At 43.5% G+C, this 19,042-nt stretch overlaps 3 protein-coding genes across 3 annotated transcripts; 2 read left to right on the top strand and 1 right to left on the bottom strand.

The window, feature by feature from the left end:
• The first annotated feature begins 761 nt into the window (after nt 1–761).
• Nucleotides 762–3,096, top strand: LOC136543137 (uncharacterized). Its single transcript, XM_066535678.1, has 8 exons — nt 762–827; nt 1,324–1,381; nt 1,522–1,573; nt 1,893–1,968; nt 2,150–2,266; nt 2,372–2,512; nt 2,629–2,729; nt 2,819–3,096. The coding sequence occupies exons 1-8, from the start codon at nt 762–764 to the stop codon at nt 3,060–3,062; spliced, it is 855 nt and encodes a 284-aa protein (XP_066391775.1). The 3' UTR covers nt 3,063–3,096.
• Nucleotides 3,097–6,045: 2,949 nt separating this feature from the next.
• On the bottom strand, nt 6,046–9,891 carry LOC136543136 (protein FAR1-RELATED SEQUENCE 5-like). The gene is made up of 6 exons (XM_066535677.1): nt 9,790–9,891; nt 9,648–9,710; nt 9,269–9,343; nt 8,474–8,590; nt 6,208–8,413; nt 6,046–6,125 (listed from the first exon to the last, which is right to left on the bottom strand). The coding sequence occupies exons 1-6, from the start codon at nt 9,889–9,891 to the stop codon at nt 6,046–6,048; spliced, it is 2,643 nt and encodes an 880-aa protein (XP_066391774.1).
• A 154-nt stretch (nt 9,892–10,045) lies between these two features.
• Nucleotides 10,046–11,214, top strand: LOC136543135 (protein SGT1 homolog). The gene is made up of 5 exons (XM_066535676.1): nt 10,046–10,071; nt 10,175–10,299; nt 10,347–10,476; nt 10,693–10,745; nt 11,132–11,214. The coding sequence occupies exons 1-5, from the start codon at nt 10,046–10,048 to the stop codon at nt 11,212–11,214; spliced, it is 417 nt and encodes a 138-aa protein (XP_066391773.1).
• Nucleotides 11,215–19,042: the final 7,828 nt, after the last annotated feature.

Here is a 19,042-nt window from a genome sequence, read left to right as displayed (position 1 = left end):
GGAGACTCGAGGTTGATGCTGGAGAAAAGGTCTTGTTGGTTGAGGTCGCGCAGTTGTTCGTCGGAGTCGCCGCCAGAAAGAGAGAATGCCAAAGATTGGAATCTGAGGGTAGAAGACGGGCGTTCCGGAGAAATCTATTTATAAGCCGCTCGGAGTAGGGGTATTTTGGACTTATCTCTATGCCGCGTGCATGTGGGTCGAGGTGGTTTAGGTGGATATGGTAACTGTTCGCACGATAATCAAGGGATTGTACAGATGATTCGATGGCAAGTAATCATGACTTGGAAGAGACCTCGGTATAGGATATTTTAATTCTGAAAATGGCGGCATTATTATGTTAGGATCTTGCCGATGGATTATTGTTTCGGTATCTTAACCATAATCAGGGCAAGAGTGGTTGGAAATTGTGCGATATTTGCTGAGGTGCGTGAATCAGGACTAGATTTGATTAGATTTGATAACAGATCAAGTTTTGGTTTGGAGGATGAGTTACGGTAATTGGGTGAAGGCAAACGTTATCTGGAGTAAATTTCGGAGCATTAATGGTTTTATACTCCAAAATTGGGGGGCATGTGTTGACACCGTTTTTTGCACGTGTCAAAATGATCAGAGTGGGCTAATCGGCAGGAGGAAAGTTACTGTATACGCTGACAGCCGATGAAAATCAGCTTGTAAAGATGGTTGCCGATGAATGGTGGTGATCGATGGAAAGGTTGATTTAGACTCGAGCGTTGCCGATAAGGTTGGAGATGTTATTGTCGATGCCGATGAAGGAAGGCTTGAAGACTACTGTCGATGAAATAGGAAGTATGCTGATGGAAATGGAGGTCGGTGAGATTTCCATCATAATTAAGGCGGATAGGGAAATAGTTAGGAGTTGATTTCCTTTTCTATATTTGTTAGAATATGATTCATGTAAGAGTCACGTGTTTCCTTAGATATGGACTTGGTGTCCTAGTTGTATTTGGTTATGTCTCTTTAGATCAGGGTATAAATATCGATTGAGGGGAAATGTAATAAAGATATATCAATCAATATCAAAACCAATTTTTACTCCTATTTGCATCTACTTACTTTTCGGTGACTTCGTCAATTTGCATATTTTTCCTTTTACGAGTTCTCATTGATTTGGCGAGTTGTATCGCTTCAGTGCGACCTTCGGCGATTCTCGAGTTCCGCGTGAGTACCTCTTGGCCGTGACTTCCGGGCGTATCGCTGTTGTCAGGACCAAAGTGCTCGTATCTTCATCCTTGTAGATTAACAGGTCAAATCGACTGGCACGCTTTGGATATCGATTTGGGTATTAGCCCTTTGTGTTTGCAGATCCACTTTTGCATCAACAACCTTAGCGGTACTAGTGGTGTATATATAGACAATGAAGGCAATAGAAGCATTTCTATTGTCCCATTCTTTATACCTCTATTATGTCAATTTTAAATCAGACATAATAGAGGTACCTGTTATGTCAATTTTTAGTTTATGATTTTCGAACAACTTTATGTTTTTTTCTTGATTTTGTAGGCACCTACACCTCTTCCATCCCATCGAAGTGGGACTTCTGTTTCTACAAAAAGTATGGGAAGCAATGGTTTATCAGACGACTCTGAGTCCTTTTCAAACCAAGGTCCTTGGTACTCTTCTAGTGCAAAATTGGCTGTTCATCGTCCTAGGAGGACAGTGATCCCAAGCAAATACAAGTTGAGCCCTTATATGATGCCTCATTCGAAGATAACAGTCTCCAGACTTGAAACTGACATATATGAGGTTGTTTTGAAGATGGCAGAAACTGAACATTCCAAGAAAGTTTTCAATGTTTACAACGTCCTTACCATTTTCACCACTCTTGAGTAGACTTGAATCAAGTAATTATGAATTGTTTTCATTTGTCTCAGTCTTGCAGTAATCGATTATGGGCAAGTGGTTGTGAAATTAAGTGCACTTGCAAGTTCTCTTAAGCCTCAAGGAAAGGTCCATTACTTTGTAGTGAATGCTTTGTGCAGATTGTTATTCCATAGGAAACACCCTAAGAATTCTTACAAGCATTATTTCTTCTCTAAAGTTGGTGTAAGTGTCATTTGTTTCTCTTTTTTCTCAATTACATGTGGTAACTATATCAAATAAAATAATATTGACCAATCTGTTTTTGTAGGACTATTTTATTGGAAATCACGGTCCTAATGATAGCAAGGAGAAGGAGCTATATGATAATGCAGTGAAATGCTTTAAGGGTGCTGGTCGAGCAAGGTCATTAGCAAACAGCCAATATGTGAGTAACACATTCTTTTAATTTTTTTAAGCTTTAGCACATATGTTGTGTGCATTGCAGTTGTGCTAATAATCCCTTCCTTTTCATTTTGGGTTATTTTGTCAGCTTTATTTTCCAATTCTCTTCCATGATCGGTGGTATGTGGTTGTTGTGTATATCACTCGAAGATTGATTGTAATCTTGGATTCCTGTACTCTACATTTTGGAGCAGACTCACATTTCCATAAAGCTGTCCGTGATGAATTTGTAAGTGGCAGCAGCACATGGATTCACATCATTTTGTTTGAATGCAATGTGAAATTTTGTTCAAATAAGAAAAAATATATATTTGCACTCTAATTATTTCCTCTACCTGCTTTTAGATACCAAACTTGACCACAGTCTGGAGTGAAGTTGTTCAAATTGACTTTGGGTTCCATGGATATGAAGTAATCTATGCAGATGTACCTCAGCAGACTGAGAAGTAGGTAGTGTACAGTCTTTTTTTTAGATCATATCATTTTGTGTGGTGCTTATAATATTCTGTCTTGTCTTTCTCATATCTTGTTTTAGCTTTAGCAATGATAGTGGTATCTTTGCGATGAAGAATCTAGAGCTTTGGGAGCTAAATGTCTATTTGATGGACAAGTTTTGTGAAGCTGATATTGGGCATCTTCGTATCAAGTACATCAATGACATGATTTTCAATGAATACAATAGTTCTGAAGATGGTCGATCTAAAGTGATGAAATATGATGCTGAGGTAGTACTAGTTGCAATGTCACTTTGTGTATTGTTCCATCATGTACTCAATTGATTTTTGTTTCTAATATTTTTTTCTCAGGTCTACGAACAGTACTATAAGAGAGCATGACCTACGTGTTGTGTTTGGATCTTGTGTTTAGGTTCCTGTCATGTAGTATGTAGGTTCATGCTATGAGTGCATGGTACTTTGTAAAGAAGCAGCTACGTTGATGAGAATAGTTGGTGCTAAAATGGTTGTAAATATTAATCTACAGTCAAGAGGCTAAACTAAAGTGGATGATAATATTTGGTTGGATGGTTTGTTTGGATGCTTGATGTTAACTGTTTTTTGAACCATTATTCTAAGTTTATGTTCTTCTTTGTTTGTTTGTTATTTTTGTCCACTATGTGTCAGTGTAGTAACCTTTGATAGCGAAGACAAGGACAAGCTTGAGATTTGTGGAGGTCCCTCCTGTTCTTCGAAAGATGATGTCTGATCCGGTTAGTGTGTGCTTTCTCTATTATTGTGTGCTCCAAATTGTCTCTTGTGACTTGTTTGTGCTAACACATCTTGAAATATGTTAATTGTGATTTGTGTCAACACACACCGCCATGCTCGGCGCTGTCCCAGAGCGCTACTCATGGACTGGAGGAGAGATTGGGTTTGACACCTACTTCTCCATGGCCAGGGGCAATGCCACTGTCCCTGCTATGGAGATGACCAAGTGGTTCGACACCAACTAGTAAGTCCTTTGCCTGCTACTAATGGTAATTTCAGTTTCAGATTTTGTATTGAATATTTTTTTGACAAACTTTGTTCTACTTTTACAGCCATTTTGTTGTCCCTGAATTGGGCCCTAACACCAAGTTCTCCTACACTTCTCACAAGGCTGTTAACGAATACAAGGTGGCTAAGGCGGTACGATACACTCATTGTATTTCTGTTATCTCAGTTTAATGTGCTAACCTATTCTCCTAATGTTAATTTCCTACTTGTGTACTTGATTGTCTGATGGTTGCTAATACATTTGTATTTCTTTTGACATCATAATTACCTGATAAAGTCATTTGATAGTTTAGCATGCTAGCTTCAGCTAATTGAACCTCAAACTAGTAGCTGATGGTTTTGGATAGCTGGGCTGTCTTGTGGCTATTGTAGTAGAATATAATGAACTCACATCTTTTAACTCTATTATACTATACAAGAAAGCTATGTTTAGTATCCATTTATTGATTGCACATTTATAAGTAGTAAATTGCAATAAGATATAATGGAAATTGCAAGTATCGGGCACCGCAATTGTAATTCTGAGCGTATGCAATATGCTGGCGTCGAACTATTTGCCTCATTGTCCTTTGTTTTTTGTGATTTGTGCTAGCACACACCGTATTTTTGTCTTTGTCCTTCCATAGAAAAAAAATTGTTTTTGTGATTTGTGTAACACATTTGAAATATTTGTCTTTGTTTTTCTGTAGTAAAAATTGTATTCTGTTTATTGTGATTGTGCCAGCACACACCTAGGATCTTCCTTGTTCTAAAATGTAGCTAATAATGGCATAAATAAATCCTAGGATTTCAAATAGATGTTCCCCATCTCTTTGTTTTACAGACTAACTCTTAAATATCAAGTCTTAAGTCACCACAGTCTCCATTTTTGGTGCTGTCTGTAGATCTCGTTTTGCATGCAGTGCTTGTTCATCTGTCAGTGATTTTGTCATTTTTGTGCTAGTTGATCTATATATTCTGCAAGTATGTCTGAATAAGTGAAGGCTAAGTAAATCTAGAAAGTTTTCATCAAATTCTCATTTAAAATTTGTGTAATCTCTTGTGGTGAGACTAATTCACTAGTTACTCTGTTGGTTGCATGCAGGAGAATGTACTTGCTCCCATCTGAAAAAGAACCGAGCTGAAGAGATAGAGGTGACAGGCACTTCGGTTGTCGAACACAAGCTCACAACCATCAGCTAGTGCCGCTGCAAAATTACTTGAAGCCATCCAAATATTGATCTTGGTCAGTCCCTATGCTTCTTTTGTTTGCCTATATTTGTTACACCATTTGTAGGTGCTTACTACATCCAATCTATATATGTGTCCCTCAAATTTTGTGTGTGTGGTTAATGGAGGAGAATGGATAATACTTTATCTATATTCATGACAAGCAGCCAACTCCCAACAGTGTATGATGTCATCAAGTTCAATTATTTGGCTTGGTTGTTACTATTTTTCTTGTTGGTTTCTAAATAAATATCAGCATCCTGTCAACTATCGACTGTGTTCGATATTCTGTATTTTCTAAGATAACATTCATAAGTGTTTTCTGATGAAGATTCTAATTGGGTGCGTACAACACAGGGATTTTTCTTGTCTGTTCTGCTTGAAGCTAAAACAACAACATTTTGGTGTGTTCGGTATATTAGTCTTTGTCTGTCCATCCATTTCTTCTGTTTGCGCATAATTTTTTTTCATTTTTTAAGATAAAGGAATCAAACTGGCTTCATCTCTTGTGTTTGCTTGTTCAGACCATGACAATGATAGGATAGAAATCATCTTTAGTTGTTTTGTTGTGCTACAGTTAAAGGAAATTTGAAAATTTATGAATTGTCAATTATTGGCAACCCTCAAGGGTCAGTTTTTGTTTAATACTATAATTATTTTTGGGGCTTATTGCAGCCTGCTCTACTATGCCTTGTTCCTGGTGTTGTCGGTTTCGTCGCTATTCCCTGTCTGTGGTATGGAGAGGTGAAACAGGTCAGATTCTGAATACTTACTCAGGCACCTTATGACCCTTTCATCTGTACATTTGGGTAACTGTACTTATCACTCTATCTGTACTACTTGGAGTTTCACAATTGCAATCACCAATAATATAAATTGCAGATATTGGGCACTGCAATTGTAGTTCTAAGCATATGTAATTTTAGATCTAGGCATAATTTAATTTAAGGTCTGTAATATCCTGCTCATTACATAAATTACATAAATATGTTGGCTACTTAAATTTTGCTTCTATCGGCTGATCATCGTGAATTGCTGCATGTCTTTGATCACCGTGTCCTTAGTGTGGTGTGGCTTCGGGATCAGTGCTACCATTTGATGTTTCCTTCCTCTTCTTTCTTTTTGGCTTCACCGGAGAGCCTACAAAACATTATTAGTTCACATAAATAAGAATTTTTGCATTTGGATTCAAATTCTATTTGTATGTCCTTAAATTTTATACCTGCACTGTCTGTGTCATTTGTTTTCTTCTTTTTCTTCTTTTCTGCTGCCATCAGTTTCTTCTTTATTTCTTCTATATGTGTCTTCATTCTGACAGGTTTAGGTGGCCTTCCCTTTCTCTGAATTCTTTCTGGATCATCTATTTCAGTCTGTGGATCTCCAGCTTGTGCTGCTATAGTTTGTCCTTCTTCATTTCCTTGCTGGTCATTTTGTGCTTCACCTGTTTGCTGAGCACATAGTATTCTATCTAAATTGATTTCCATCTTGTCGAATTCTGCCATAAGGTATTCCATGGCTTTTTCATTTTTTGATCCTTTTGAATTCAGTATTGTTGATCTCCTGGATAATATGTTGAATCTCAACAATGAGCTTGTTTCAAGTGTTTCTTCTTCTTGTCTTTTAACATGTACCTTCATATCCTTTTTTCTCCACCTGTCTAAGAAGTATTTGTCTGGAATTGTGCTGATTTCCTTTTCAATGACTATTTTCAGGATATGAGAGCAGAGTATGCCATCTTTGCTGAATTTTGCACATATGCAGGTAAATTCTTCTTCTCCTTGTGTTAGTTCAGTGTTTACTGTATATCCCCTGAACCTATGAACCTCCTGAATCTGGTTACTTTTTTGCCACACCTCAAATGTTTTTCCATCTTTAGTTTCCCTATAGTTCAACCTTGATGTTGCCTTCAGTTGTAGCTGAAACTTTTTGAATATATTTCTGTTGTATAGCTGTTGTGCCTGCTGCTCTATTCTATAGCCGAATATAAATTCCTTTGGCCTTTTCTGCTTGCTATAGCTGTCCTCTAGCCTTTCTGCTCGATTTATGGTATGAACAATCCGATTGTACTCTTTCAGAAAGCTATTGATACTATAGGTTGGCCCTACATTGTCTTTGAACCTCGCATTTGTTGCCTCACTCCTGGATGTGGTCTGTACGAAAGGGAAAAAGTCATTTTTGTAGTAGACCGGGATAAACCTTTTCCTCATTTCCCACATCTTGGAAAAGTAGTTATTCCCTTGAAGGTTTCTTTCCTCAATCATTCTCTTCCAAAGTCGCTCAAATTCTTCCATCATTAGACTATTGTTCACTATATCTTCGAAGTCTTCATATAGTCCTTCGTTTGCTGCAAAGACCTTAACATTCTTATTGTAGCATTTGGTCTTTATGTGGAACAAGCAATTTCTGTGCTTTGTGTTTATGAAGACTTGCTCTATTGCTAATTTCATTGCCATGTCTTGGTCTGTGATGATTGTTTGAGGGTGTTTTCCTCCCATTGCTTGAAGGAAAGCTTGAAATACCCACTTAAAAGTGTCCACTGTCTCATCATGCAGGAAAGCACATCCGAAAAGGCAACTTTGCCCATGTCCGGTGATTCCAACAAATGGTGCAAAAGGTAAGTTGTATCGGTTGGTCATATATGTCATGTCAAAACTTACACATTCTCCATAATCTGCATAATATTTCATAGAAGAACAGTCTGCCCAGAACAAGTTTCTCACTCTCTTGTCCTCATCTAAATCAAACTTGTAAAAGAAAGACCGATCCTCAGTTTGTTTCTTTCTGAAATAATCCAGTACTTGTGTCATATCTGATCCTTTAACTTCTCTGTTCAGCCTTGTCCTGTAGTTGCTGATATCTTTCTTTTTCATCGGTATAGCTGTAAGCCCCCCTCTAAGATACGATAGAATAGAAACCATCTTCCTAGTCGGGATATTGTTATCGTTCAGAGTCTTGATAAGTCCTTTTTCCATTTCTATCATATACTTGTGACCAGAAAATAGCTGATCCCTGTCTCCAGGGCATAACTCATGATTATGCTCCAAATCAAGAGTTTTAACCTTCCATACAGCTCCTTCTTCTTTCACCATCATAACACAAGGATAATCTGACTTCTGCTGAACATTTGTTTTCCTTCTTCTTATGGGTTTCTTTCCAACATCCTTGTCTACTTCAGCTTCTTCTTGCTCTAAACACTTTGGTTCCTTTTCTTTTCCTTGATGAGTGCATCTCATTGTCACTTTGACTACCTCATTATTTCTCTTCTTACTTTGAGTTCTTGTTGTATGTGTTATGGCAACTTGAAATCTAGCTAGGAACGCATAGAAGTTGAAGAAATGGTGAGCATCATCCCTACTTTTAAATTCCATCGATAGCTGTGGGGTGTACTTGCTATTGATTGGTGCATTGTTGCCTTCAGATGCTGCAACCTGCTCATTTTTTATGAATTCTTCAATCTCTTCCTCTGTCAGTTCCTAGCTACCATTTACATGTTCATTATCATCTGTTACTGTTGATGTAATATCTGAACTTGTTGGTTCTACTGCTATGATCCTCAAGTCATTTTCTCCCATTGTTGGTTGGTCATCTTGATTTTCATGCTGCACCTGTAAATATATTAGCAGCAGTCTCAGTTTCTGAGTAATGCGATTTATAATACAAATAATTTTTTTTCAGTGTGGACTGAAATAGTTGAAGAGATAATTTTTTATGTACCTCATCAATGTCCATGTTGTTGAATACATCAGTTTACCAATGGTATTGTTGAATTTCAGATCTATCATCATCAGCTATGCTTGTCGTTGCTCCATCATCATCAGCGATGATTGCCATTTCTCCATCCTATTTTTGCAAAGATAAGTTTTACTTTGATGCCAGTACATATTTGTATTGCTTATAAATGTAATCAAATTGGCTCAGCTTTCTGTATGTACCTGATATGACAGCCTTGACTCTGATATTGACCAGTCAGTTTGTGGTCCAAAGATTCCATCTAGATCTTCAAGTCTCATATTCTATTTTATTTGTTTGATAATGAGAATGGTTACCATTTATAATATAACACAACTAGTCTGACAAGCATATATAATATAGTTTTACCTCATTCCTGTCATTTCCAAGTATCATCTTTGTTAATGATCCTTACATCTCTTCATGTTGCTGCACAGTTTATAATGAAGCATTGAAATTAAAGTACTATTATGCTGAAATTACATTGCACATATGTGTGTAATTTACATATGTATGAATTGTAATTTTTGTGTACTGGTATTATAAAATTTTACCTGCATATTCCAGTCAGTCTGATTATCTTCCTGAGAGTTCCTGATCTGTTCCATCATAAGTTCAGTGTAGCCTCCCTGCATTGAAATATATTATAGTCGAAAACAACCTTCTTATGTTAGCATTTTTTGATTCTGAGCAATGATTTTGCTCACCTTTTTGTATCTGTAGGTATTTAAAAGGTGACTGGAACAATTTGTGCCTGCAAATATTTGGTAAGGAGCTGACTGCACTTCCTTAATTGCTTCTTGTGACTTTCACTGATGTTGGATAATCATCACATCTACTTGTTGTGACATACATATTATTCTGCTTCATAAAAAAGCAAGCGGGTGAGTACTTACATAGCTTTTCATTGCATCATTGAATTGTGTTTCTTACCTCAAGTAGTTGATCAAACTCGACTGGTGCTTGTATTAGTTGCATAAGGGAAGCAATTGAAACCTGCAAGAAAATGAAGAAGCCATTAGTTCTCATTTATTTATTGTTTGTGTCAACTGTTTTGAATTAGGAGTAATTTTACATCATTGTTGCTTTCTTCTTGGCGAATCATATCCTCATAATTGTGAATCTGATATTGTGCCTCTAACATTTCCTGTAGCCTTGTTCTTCTTTCTAGATTCATGTTCTGTTAAAACATCCAGAAATAGAAAGCATAGTTTGTAGTGTTATTCATGCTACCATCATTGGCTTGCATATTTGTTTTTTAATACAATAAATGTATAGCACTAAAGGAATTACTAACTAAACTTGCAGAAGCTTTTGAACTTGATCCTACGATGCATAAAGCCTACTACCAGAAATGGTTAGTGGCACTCTTCTTTTTTCAATAAAAGTTATACATGAACACTCCCATAATTCCCTCTGCTACATTTTTGTCTATGTACTAAGTTATTTCTTGTTTACAGTGCTACATGCATTAAGCTTGAAGAATACCAAACTGCAAAGGCTGCTGTTGAGTTGGGTTCTTCCTATGCATCAGGTGATTCAAGGTTTACTCGTCTATTGAAGGAATGTGAAGAGCGCATCACTGGTGAGCAAAATAAACTTCAGCTAGTGTTAATTGGTTTATGTGTCCAGAGGAATCTAGCCAGGCACCAGTAAAGAATATTGAGCCTCCTGTGCCTCCTACTGTTGAGGACAAGGAGGATGTCGCAAATATAGAGAATACACCGCCAGTGGTAGAACCCCCAAGCAAACCTAAATACAGGTAACTAGTGTAAATTCGTAGAACTCTTTGAACCACCTAGCTCAGACTGAATGCTATGTAATCAAACCACTTGACCTTTTCCCAGTACAGGTAGCTATTTTGTTTCTGTTACTACCTTGTCCAGATGGTACCTGTGATTTGGGGTTTTGCATATATAAACCCATGTCTTCATCTAAAAAAATGAACCTGATCCAGATGGTACTTATTGTCTTGCAGTTATGAAGCAGATGGCATGGCTAAAGATTTCATGCCTCTCTATTCACTAAGAGGTAATCACTGTCCATTCTATGTTGATGTTGCTTTTCATACTTGTTTTCTGTTACTAAGGTGTAAGTCAACCTATAGCTAGCACCTTGCCTTCAAGACAAGGGTCAGATACAGAATATAAATTTATTTATGATTTCTAGCTGCTGAGTCTCAATCAAAAGGTCAAGAGTGGAAAATTTAAATAACTTTAGAGAAACAAAACAAAAACACATATAAGCTTCACTTTACCTTTTTAAAAAATGCTTGTTTAATCAGTATAATTACATTAGCAGCAAATACCAGTTGCAGTATTTGAAATATGCAATTTGTTTTTAGGTATTCTGTATTTTTGTTTCCTGAGTTCCTTAATTTGCGAATCTGTATTTCTGATTCCTGAATTTGGTTGCAGCAAATACTAGCAATCTTGGATTACATCTTTACGAGGAAGTCGGTGTGCTTACCTTGGCTGTTGAGGTTAGTGGTTCCTCTTGAATGTGTTGGTTGGTTGCCCCTTTCCTCTGGTCTGCTTGCCCCCACGCAGAGGAGATCTTCATCTTTTATCTGCCGGTTGTTTTCTCCTTTGCCGTGCTCTGATATGATCTCATCTCCACGCAGAGTAGTGCTTTGCTTGCCCCCACGAAGAGATCTGATCTCCACGAATTGGCTTCCCCACGAAGAGATCTGATCTCATCGCTGTCTTCTTAGTTATTGGGCTCTGGGCTAAACTAGATCTCTCTGTCTTCTTAGTTAGTGGGCCTCTCTGGCATGTCTTTATTGGGCTGAACAACAGTTGTGGGCCTTGTTTGCCTGATGGAATTTGTGTGTTGCATTCTCTTAAAACACATGTTTTTTTTCCAGTGTTTCAATTCATGCGTTTCTTAGACATCTAACAACCATGTGCTAACTAGTCCAAAAACACATGGTTTTTTCTATGTTGAAATCTGTGTGTTTTTCATACAGCCAACAACCATGTGTTGGCTTATGTTAAAACACACGTGTGTACAGTAGACAGACTCTACTCTTATTACTCCATGCTGAAATTTAGCTAAAGTAAATGCTATGGACCTAGACACAGGATTATTTCCAACATTCATCACTACTGTTGTTTGAATCCTTTGCAGTGCTTGAATTTCTACAGCTGCTGGTTTACTGGACGACCATTTGTGGCAAAGTGTATTTGGCTTGTCACTCTGTCAGAGTCGAGAGCAGCAAGCACTGAACAGTGAAGAGACTCCTAGCAATATTATTATAGGATTGGTGCATCCATCACAAACAAATATTACTACTGGTTTGGTCAAGAAAATGAATGCAACTGGCAAAACAAGCTTCGGATGTACTCGTTATTTGAATCAGAGCGCTACAATCCCAGTCGATCCTATTTCAGTACGTTCTCCCATGTAAAACCTTGGACCGGGAAACTGATAGAGTTGCCTGCAGAAGTGAAGGAGGCACTGCTCCAGTCCCTTGAACGTCCTCAAGGTTTCCTTACAAATGCAGAATCATCAGTGCTGTCTGTTGACCCACAGGATCATCGGCTCAGGTGAGTGAACCACTCACCAGTCTTGCCGAGCACCTGTTAGTGTTGCCGAGCACCCATTAGCCGTGCCGACCACGAACAAGCGTTGTCCGTCCCACACACTATGACTAGAGCTAGAAGAAGAAGAGAGAACAGAGCATACACACACGTACAAGACACCAGTGTTGGCCGAAGCCCTATATGGGAGATGACAAATCTGAACTCTCTTTACTGAGTTGCCGTGGTAGTCTATTTATACACCTCTATCCATCTAGTCCTAGTACAGCGCACATGCTGCAACAGTAACTAGATAACATACAGGGCTGACTCTACGCCGGCCTCTGCATGTGGCTATAGTGCTGCAGGTGAGCCGTGCGGCGCCTGCACCTGCAGCGGCTACAGTATCACAGTAGGGGGCCGGTTCGGCGCCTCCTTCCCTTGCTGTGTTCACACAAGGAAAGCAGTAGTTTATTCTAACAATTCTTTCCCTAAACCTACTGTTATCCCTTGTATCCCTCCATACCGATCATCTCCTTCAGCCCCATGAGTCGAAGATGTCCGAGCGGCTTGGTGAGGATGTCCGAGAGTTGCCGACCAGTTTCGACGAACTCGATGATGATCTGCCCTCCATCAACACAGTCCCTGAGGAAGTGGAACTTCACGTCGATGTGTTTGCTCCGGTCGTACAGAACCGGATTCTTCACGAGGGCGATGACGGGCTAGTTGTCCACCACAGTGCTGGTGGGTGAGCTTCCACGCCGGTCAGCTCGCCCAGCAGCTGGCGCAACCACACAACTTGGCACGCCGCTGTGGCCACCGTTACGTACTCTGCCTCGCACGTAGATAGCGCCACCACCTTCTGTTTCAGCGTCAGCCATGAAATTGGGCCGACTCGAGGAAGACGAGCACGCCAGAGGTGCTCCGTCGTCCGTCGATGTCCCCTGCCATGTCTGTATCACTGAACACAGTGAGCTGCACACCCTACTCTCGCCGGTCTTTGGGAAGATGATCCCCTGATCTACCGTCGCCTTGACGTAGCACAGTAGCCGCTTCACCGCAGCCCAGTGATCCTCTCTGGGATCCTCCATAAAGCGACTGACGTAGCCCACGGCGAACGCAATGTCCGGCCTCATGTGGACTAGGTAGCGCAGACCACCGACGATGCTTCGGTAGAGTGTTGCATCCACCTTCGCCGCGGTACTAGCCTTCGTTAGCTTCAGCCGCTTCTCCATCGGAGTCACGCATGGCTTGCACTCAGCCATGCCACTCCGCTCCAATAGCTTGGAGGCATACGCGCTCTGACCGAGCGTGAGTTCCTCCTTCCCTTGTCTCACCTCGATGCCGAGGTAGTAGGAGAGTGCGCCGAGATCGCTCATTCAAAAACAAGCCGCCATCTCGCGCTTGAAGCCGTTGATGTCCTCCGTGCATGTACCGGTGACGATCAAGTCATCCACATACACACCGATGATGAGCTCCTCCTTCCCCCATCGCCGCGTGTAGAGCACATGCTCGGTTGCGCACCGTTGAAACCCAAGCTCGCCCAGCATGGCGTCAAGCTTGGCGTTCCATGCTTGTGGGGCCTGCCGTAGCCCGTAGAGCGCCTTGCGTAGTCGAGGCACCCTGTGCTCCTCTCCCTTGACGGCGAAACTTGGAGGTTGCCTGATGAAGACCGTCTCCGCCAGGTTGCCGTTGAGGAAAGCCGATTTAACGTCCAAGTGATGGATGCGCTAGTCCTTTGCTGCTGCCAAGGCTAGTAGCAAATGGACCGACTCCATGCGCGCTACTGGCGCAAAGACCTCCTCGAAGTCTATGCCCTCGTGCTGAACAAAGCCTCGGGCGACGAGGCGTGCCTTGTGCTTGAGAATGGCGCCGAGCTCGTCCCGCTTGACTTTGTACACCCACTTCAGGCTGATCAAACGGCATCCTAGAGGTGGATCAATGAGCTGCCATGTCTCATTTTCCTCGATCACCTTCATCTCCTCCAGCATCGCCCATTGCCAGTTTCCGTCCCGCTCGGCCAGCGCGAACGTGGGTGGTTCCTCTGCACTGACAAGCAGCGGCTCTATGTCATTGAGCAGCCGACCAGCCAGTCCTAAGGGTCCTCTGCCACCGACGATGTCGTCCAGCCAGCGGAACCGCACCTCCTCACCATCGTGGAAGGCATCCACGAACTTAGTGATATCACTTGGAGGTGAGGCGAACTCGATCGGCGTCGATGGAGTTCCCTGTTCCACCAAAGTGCTCGGCACAACACCTATAGTGATCGACACTACTTCTGGATAGCTCGTCATAACTCCTGTAGTGTTCGTCCACACTGTAGGAGTGTCTAGCCTCAGTCTTGGAGTGGTCGGCACCACTGCAAGACGTCTTGGCTCCACCATGGGAGTGCTCGGCACCCGTCCTAGAGTGGTCGCCACCATTGTAGAACCTCCCAGCACCACTCCTGGCGTGCTCGGCTCTACCGTTGGAGTGCTCGGCGCTCATCCTAGAGTGCTCGACACCTCTTCCCCAGCATCTCCACTACAGTGGATGACCAAGTGCTCGACGACGAAGGTGCTGGTGAAGCCGCCTGCTTCCCCCTTGCTCGGGCTGCTCTAGTCCCAAGCTGCCCCCTCGTCGAACATGACATCGCACAAGACAAGCACCTTGTCTCAGCATGGGTCATAGAGCCAGTACACCTTGGTACCCTCTGCGTAGACTAGGAACACCATGGGTGTGCTCCTGTCCTCTAGCTTGGTGAGGTTTGGCTTCGTCTTCCTGACGTGGCCAATGTAGCCGAATGTCCGGAGGATGTCCGGAGGAAGGACACGCTTGGCTTGCACCCATACCAAGCTTCGAACGGCGTCTTGCCCATCGGGGCCTTGGTCAGAGCACGGTTGAGGATGAACACCGCCATGGTCACCGCCTCCCCCCAGAACCTTGCCGGCATGCCTTTGGCCTTCATCATGGATCGGGCCATGCTGACCACCGTCTGGTTTGGTCGCTCCACCACGCCATTCTATTATGGTGAGTACGGCACGGTGTGGTGTCGCTCCACACCCTGATCTGCGCAGTACGCAACAAACTCCACCGAAGTGAATTCGCCGCCGCGATCAGTCCTCAGCACTCGGAGCTTCTTGCCGCTCTCGACCTCCGCACGCATCATGAACTTCTTGATTACTGCCGCCACTTTGTCCTTGCTCGTCAGGAGTTGCAGCTACATGTAGCGACTGTAATCATCCATGGACAGGAGGAAGTACCGCCGACCACCGTTTGTAGCAGGCGTGATCGCCCCGCAGAGGTGACCGTGGACAAGCTCGAGAGCATCCTTCACGCGATACTTGGCCGCCTTTGGGAATGGTAGCCTCCTCTGCTTCCCGGCCAGGCAGCTGTCACACATCTCGCCTCCATGCTTGATGTGGGGTAGCCCTCAGACCATCTTCTCCAGCCGACCAAGGGCGTCGAAGCTGAGATGTTCGAACCGGGCATGCCACATCCACGGTTCCTCGGAGTGCCTTGCCGCCAGGCACACCAGCTGCTCTACCTTCAGGTTGAGCAGGTATAGCCAGTTCAGGGACCTCTTCACCTTGGCGAGAAGTCGCTGCTCCCGGTCTCTGATCCTAAGGACTCCATCCTTAATCAGTACCTCGCTACCGCGCTTATCTAGCTGACCAATGCTGATGATGCTGGAACGTAGTTGCGGGATGTAATATACATCCGTTAGCGCGCGGTGCTCCCCGTTCTAGCACCTAAAGATAATGGTGCCGCGCCCTTGGATAGCCACCCTTGAGCCGTCACCAAACTTCATCGTACCGGTAACATCATCGTCGAGCTTGGAGAAGGATGCCTTGGAGCCCGTCATGTGGTTGCTGGCACCAGAGTCTAGATACCACCACTGCTCCTGGTCGGTAGCCACACGTCCGATGTGGACTTGGGCGCGTGGTTCGTCGAGGTTGACAGTCTTCAGGGCCTTCCTAGGTCCTTCCACCGTCGTTGCCTCTTTCTTCTCCTCAGCCTGAACGTCGTGCAGTGCACAGAACATCGCCATCAGGATAGTGGCCTCATCCTCATCATTAGCTTGCGCCAGATGAGCCTCAGCCTTCTTCTCCTGCTTGCGATTTTGGCACTCCCGTGCCCAATGGTCCATCTTCCCGTAGTGCCGATAGACGTTGGGGTCGACCTGCTTCTTCTTCGAAGAAGCCTTATCGCGGCGCTTGCTATTGCCATCGCGGCTGGAGGAGGCTACCTTCCCGGAGTTCCTCTGAGCAGCCCACTACTCTTCCGTCAGCAGGAGTTTCCCGCTGTCCTTCGTTGTTGTTGCCTGCTCTAGGCGCTCGTCCACCGCCCGCAGACGGCCTGTCACATCCTCAATGGTGAGGGTGGATAAGTCCAGCATCGTCTCTATGGAGAGAGCGAACTGGATGTACTTTGCCGGCACGGAGTGGAGGTACTTGGAGACCGCCTCCTCTTCGTCGATGGTGACGCCATGGCTCTTCATCTTGCTAATGAGCGTCTGTAGGCGGAGGGAGAAGTCCTCCACCGTTTCACCATCCTTGAACTTGAGGTTGGCGTACTCCTGCTTCAGAAGCTGAACCGACGCGCATCGCCGCAATAGCCTCCCACGCCTCCTTAGCCGAGCTCTTCGCCCCCAACGGCTCCCTGTACTCCACCGGTACTGCAGCAAGGATAGCCTCCAATGCTGACATGTCATCTTTCTCATTGTCGGTGCCCTTGTCAATAGCATTCCAGAGCCGTCGGGCTCTGAGCTTGACCTTCATGGTCACCGACCACTCTCCATAGTTGATGCGAGTCAGCGTCGGTCAACTGGTGCCGCTGACCTCCCGCACCGTGTGAACAACGACCTCCGGTTGTGGCTGGGCCGCCACAACAGTGCCACTGCTGTCGCGCATCTCCGAACCGCCCGTCATCGCCAGCGGTTAGTCTGGCGACGATGCTTATACGGCTCCGATACTAGTTGTTGACCCACAGGATCACCGGCTCAGGTGAGTGAACCACTCACCAGTCTTGCCGAGCACCCGCTAGTGTTGCCGAGCACCCACTAGACGTGCCGACCACGAACAAGCGTTGTCTGTCCCACACACTATGGCTAGAGCTAGAAGAAGAAGGGAGAACAGAGCATACACACAGTACAAGACACCAGCGTTGGCCGAAGCCCTGTATGGGAGATGATAAATCTGAACTCTCTTTACTGAGTTGTCGTTGTAGTCCATTTATACACCTCTATCCATCTAGTCCTATTACAGCGCACATGCTGCAACAGTAACTAGATAACATACATGGCTGACTCTGCGCCGGACTCTGAATGTGGCTACAGTGCTGCAGGTGAGCCGTGCAGTGCCTGCACCTACAGCGACTACATTATCATAGCAAGGGGTCATTTCGGCGCCGCCTTCCCTTGTTGTGTTCACACAAGGAAAGCAGTAATTTATTCTAACACTGTCCAGTGGAGCAGGTGACCTTTTGTGGGCTTGCAGGCACGACGAGATGAAGCTGGAATCTGGCACAAGCAGCGCCCAGGAAAGGGACAATAATCTGCAGGTGCATGTTATTTGGACTTGGCACGTTGCAACAGGTTACTGTGAAATAGGAGCAAATGCCCAAGGAAAACTCAACAGCCATCTTGACATTCTGACAAAACTGTCCGAGTACTGTGCGTACTTTAGTGGCTTCTGCACCAAAGCTTCTTCCTGGGAATTACTATGGCACATCCTGTGTATTTCGGGCAACCCATTATCATATTTCTCTGCAATTTCATTTTTTAGATAATGGATAAAACAAATATCCGGCCTCTACATCCAAGGATGTACACAGCCCATTATTACAAAGTTTTGAATAAAAAAAAATGCAAAGCAAGAGTCCCATTACGTTGCCAAAGGCAGTGTCAAGGCCTTAAACTGCTAAGCCCATTTGCACCAGTCGAAGCTCTACACTTTCTTCTCTCTAGAATGCCAGCGTGGAAAAGCAAGGCCCAAAGATGAGTCTGAAATTCTCCTCCATTTGCCAGGTGCTCGATACGAGCTTTTACATTGTGTGATGGAGCTATGAATAGTATCATCTCAGTCTAGAAATCTGCTAGTATCTTCCAGCGGATGTCATCTCCTATCTCTTCAAGCTTCCTTCCAAGCAGGATCCCTTTAATCAAAATTCGCTCATGATCAGACTGCTGTTCCTTATAATGCTTCATCCACACGTATTTTGCATGCAGTGTAGTGTCTTTAGACAACATATTATGTGCTTCAAGTCTCACCACCTGACATGTGATTCTGGTATCTAATTCTTCGTCAGGCAGCAGCTCTGGGACAAATGCCATCAGATATGCACAGTAACTTGATAGTGTTGTGGAAATAGTACGATCGGGAACTGAACCATCTACTTCGTTTCCATTTGATGTTGCAATATCACAATATTCAGTCGCGACATGCTAAATCAACATGGTTTTGGTGTGATCAAATGCCCATCGAAGCTCACTCTGTTTGTTCCGTTGCAATGAGGATGCTCCATTTGATAGGCGACGCTTTTTGGCTTTTTTCAGAGTTCTGGCAATTGCTAGCTTCACTTCGATGGTCAACTGAATGTGGTATGGCCCCTTGATGCATGAGTTTAAGACCCCTCTTGAGAATACCGGATGGAACTCAAGACACTTACCAAAGAAACACCCAGACATGCCTCCCATGATATCAGCGATGTATGATCGGCCATGCAAATCCTTTAGTAATGCGTGCTGGCCAACCTTATTTTGCCAATATCCCAATATCCTGGGAAGCTTATTGCAATGCCTATCAAGTCCAAGAAAAATGAGAGGCC

The sequence above is a fragment of the Miscanthus floridulus genome, chromosome 3 (genome assembly GCF_019320115.1).
Source record: "Miscanthus floridulus cultivar M001 chromosome 3, ASM1932011v1, whole genome shotgun sequence".
Taxonomy (NCBI): Eukaryota; Viridiplantae; Streptophyta; class Magnoliopsida; order Poales; family Poaceae; genus Miscanthus; species Miscanthus floridulus.
The sequence above is the reverse complement of the archived record's forward strand: the minus strand, read 5'-3'. Positions and strand labels throughout refer to the sequence as shown.